We start from the raw sequence: 4,144 nt of genomic DNA on the forward strand, positions 1-4,144 counted from the left end.
TTTAAATACGAAGAGAGTATTACAATGAAAAATGGCAAGAAGATTGGAGAGAGAAGACTTATTTAACTTAAGAGTAATATATTGATTTCACACCTATCAAGTGAACATAGAGAAAACTTGAGGAGGTATAGTCTTCCACACACCTAGTTAAAATGGTTAGATGCTGCGAGGAGAAGAAAAGGCCAAAGCCTATAAAAGAAACGAGAAACGATTAAACTTCCCAAACTATTTATACATATGTTGCTTCGTCCCAAAAGAATATACACTTCAGGTTTAACACGATTTTTAATGTAAAATTAGTAAAATAAGAGAAAGGTAGAAAGAAAAAAATAATTAAAGTATTATTAGTGGAGAATGAGTCATACCTCACTAAAGAAAAAATATTTTACAAAATTAAAAATTACATATTTTTATGGGACGGACTAAAAAGAAAATAGTGCATGTTGTTTTTGGAAGTGAGGGAGTACGTACCCTTTCTGAACTGAAATTTTATGCTAGTCATTGGGAACTAGTACTAACTAGAGTAGAGAGTATTAAGGAGATACTCATAGCCTCATAGACATAACCAATCATTAGTTTAGTTGAGAATATTGTACTATACGTTTGATTCCTTGTTAATTACTAACATGTATAGCTAATTATTTCCATAAGCGAAGGTTTGTGAGATTATGAAATCCAGTTGGATGTTGCTCCACAAAAAGGAAAGGCACAAACATAAAAGTATATGATTAATCATTCATATCCAAAACAAAAGTTTTTATATCTCAAACAAAAGGAATAAACAAATGAGTGGACATAAAAAAACATGCATAATTACAGTAGGCACCCCAATACTTATCGAAATTCCTAAACCACCCCAGACTTTTTGGAGTCAGGTGCGCTTTCTATTCATAACTCATACACGAATAACCGTCGACATTTGTGGATAAGGCGATAACGGCGGCACCTCAAATATCCCTTTCCCTTCTCCTCCGTCCCAAACGGCCGTCCAACTTGACGGCGTCAGCGGCACCGCTGCCGTCAACTCAACACTCTCCGTTTTCACTAATTCAACAACATCTTCTTCTCTCTTCGCCTCTTTCCTCTCTCTCTCCTCTCCTTCCTCTCCGTCCCTCCGCCTCTTCAGCGGCGCCGCAGAATCATCGTCGATTTCCAAGCTACCGATCTCGAGGGGGAAATTGAGTATGGCCTTGCTCTTCCTGAGCCTGAACGCCGCCCGATCGTAGGCCCTGGCGGCCTCCACCGCGGTGTCGAACGTCCCCAGCCAAACCCTAGTCCCCTTCCGATTGGGATCGCGGATCTCCGCGGCGAATTTCCCCCAGGGGCGCTGCCGCACGCCTCTGTAGTGGCGTGCCTGGACTGCGGCTTTGGTGGTTTCGCTGGGAATGGATATGTTGAGCGCCGGCTTCACCTTCTCGATTTTCTGCGGCTTCGTCTCGAATTCGGCGTCGAATTGGGGATTTGTTGTGAGATCGGAGAGGGTGGAGCTGGTGGAGCTGGAGGTTCGAGAGATTTGGGATTGGGATTGGGATTGGGATTGGGATTGAGATTGGGAGGAGAAGTAGAACTGTGCAAAAGCGTGATCATCGAGGAGGTGTTGGCGGATGAGATCAAGAGCTGAAGATTCAACGGGAGAAGCCATAGTTTGGGGTTTGAGGTGTTATTGAATTGATTAGATTTAGTAGTAATTCGTTGTGAGTGGAAAATAGGGAGTGAGAAGATGTGTTTATATAAGGGTGGAAAGAGGCGGCTTCGAAGAGGGTTCGGTTTGGGAGAGAGGAAAGACATGGGATTGCTTTGTTGTTTACCTAAATATGTATTGCGACGTTGCTTCCTCGCGACCAACTTATATTCAATATTTTGTGATTTAATTCAACTTTTTAAAGGAGCATGTTTTGACTTGAGACTATAATTGCCTTATTTTCTTTGATTTTGCAACTTATTAGCTTCATCGGTAATGTGCATGGAGTAAGTAAAGCTTATACTCCCTACTATCACATAAAAATATGAATATTTCAGATAAAATAAAAATTAATACATGGAGTAACTAGTAAACTAAGAAAGAAGATGAGAAATGTTGTCTAAACTAGGTTATTGTATGGGGAACCCACATTATCATTACTTATTAATGTTTAATATTTAATGAATTGTAATGTTGGGTTATAGTCATATAAATTGTAACGACCCGCCCATTTAGGGTATAATAAATGCGGCGTTCGCTAACTAGGTAGACTTAAAAGCATCAAAGATCATAAACTAGGGTTTCAATAGAAAGGGATTTGACCAAAGCATTAAATGAACAATTAAGTAGAGTAAGAATCATGCCTTAGCAAAGGAATCCAACGAAAGATTTATTTAAAATAAAAGCTTAACAAAGTTTTCAAAATAATATCTCTAACTGTTCATATCCCAAAATATACCCACGACAAAAAGAATAGAAGTATTTATCCCAACAAAAGATCACAGTTTTCATAATCAATAGCGGAAGCGACCAAGAAAGAAGTGAGGCTATGTATGAGGACACAACGACACCTTAAGTACCAACAGATCATCTTATTATTCTCTACTCAACACCGCCGCCCGCTCGTCACCACTCAACCTGCACATAAGGAAAACACATGCAGGGCTGAGTACGATAAACATACTCAATGGGCTCATTGCCGAAAACAGTTTTATCACAAATATAGTTATTATCATCATGCCATTTTCAAGTGTCCATCGGGGTTTTAACTTTAGAAAGACCCGAGGCACCAAAATATCTTCTTTCTCAAATATCACGGTCGCGCAACCATTTTTCTCATAGACGTTTACCATATCCTCATTCTACATGACAAGGAATGCGGCCGCAATCCAGGTCACTAGACCGGCCAACCCGTACGCTGACACTCGGTCTAACATTGGTGTACACTAACCCAAGTAGAGTTTGCGGCTCTACAAGGATCCGAATTCGATTATATCAATAGTGGCATAGCCACAAGGGATAGGCACGACAAAACAAATCAAGGCATGATAACACATATTTCATTCTCATCAATATCAGTTTAGGCCAATGTCCTTATTTTAAAAGAAAGCCCACCTCGTTGGTTTAGCTCGATAGTATTCTTTTCTCCTCGTTTATCACGCTGAGAGCGCGAAATATCACCTTTAAATTAGGCATATCACAAATCAGTTTCAATCATGGATCAATATTATGCATGATCTCACGTTTTCCCTTTTTCCCCTCGATTATTTTCAAAATCATTACTATCAAAATCAAAGTATGATTAACATACCATTTTTATTTAAATAAACATTCCAAAATCACCAATAATTCGTATCACGCATGAGTGTTCCACACACACAACACATGCACACGAACACAACAATTGTGCACGCCGATCGAGGCGTGCACACACACACACTCTCGGCCACACACACACACACATCCATGCATCGCAAAAATCACCAATTAAAACCCCTTTCACTCGTTCTAGATGCATGTGGATTCAAGAACACCGATTGATCGGTAGAAGAAGAGAAGATCAATATTTAAAGTACCTTTTCCAAAAGAACGAACGGTAGAAACAAGGAATTAGTCTTGATTCTTCAATAATCTCTTGAATTTCACTTGAATTCTTCTCAATTGATGAAGAAATCTTGAAGAAAACTTGAAGAAAATATGGAGAGGGTGGGGAGAAGATTTTCGAATTTCTTGGGAGAGTGGGCGCCGGTTTTGATCTCTAGGGTTAGGGTTTCTCTCCTATTTATAGAGTCACAAATAATAATATCCCATAATTAAATAAATAAAAGATTTGGGAGAGATATTGGGGAAGTGGCGTTAATTAGTTGAGAAGTAAGAGGATTTTCGAATTTTGTAGGCTATTTTAATAGCCTATAATTAATTCAAATATTTCACGGAGTAGAATAATATATCACGGAGCAAGAATAAATAAAATACTCCCCATTTTAGTAGGAAAAGTGGCGTGATTTTCCAATCTTCAAAAGGAATAAATTCAAATCCTAATTCAATTAGGATATGCAATATCTTCTTAGATTTTGGCAAGATATGGTGGGATATTTTAGCATATTTATATTTATTCATGGAGTAGAACAAATAAAGAATCAAAAATAACAAATAATTTCTCTCTCCCTTCTAGATGAGATT

At 38.5% G+C, this 4,144-nt stretch overlaps 1 protein-coding gene across 1 annotated transcript; it reads right to left on the minus strand.

Moving 5' to 3' along the window:
* Positions 1-741: 741 nt before the first annotated feature.
* Positions 742-1,755, minus strand: LOC125190118 (ethylene-responsive transcription factor 5-like). The gene has a single exon (XM_048087321.1). It carries the CDS (start codon positions 1,640-1,642, stop codon positions 896-898), a length of 747 nt encoding a protein of 248 aa, XP_047943278.1. The 5' UTR covers positions 1,643-1,755; the 3' UTR covers positions 742-895.
* Between the last annotated feature and the right edge of the window lie 2,389 nt (positions 1,756-4,144).

The sequence above is a fragment of the Salvia hispanica genome, chromosome 5 (genome assembly GCF_023119035.1).
Source record: "Salvia hispanica cultivar TCC Black 2014 chromosome 5, UniMelb_Shisp_WGS_1.0, whole genome shotgun sequence".
In the NCBI taxonomy this organism is placed as follows: domain Eukaryota; kingdom Viridiplantae; phylum Streptophyta; class Magnoliopsida; order Lamiales; family Lamiaceae; genus Salvia; species Salvia hispanica.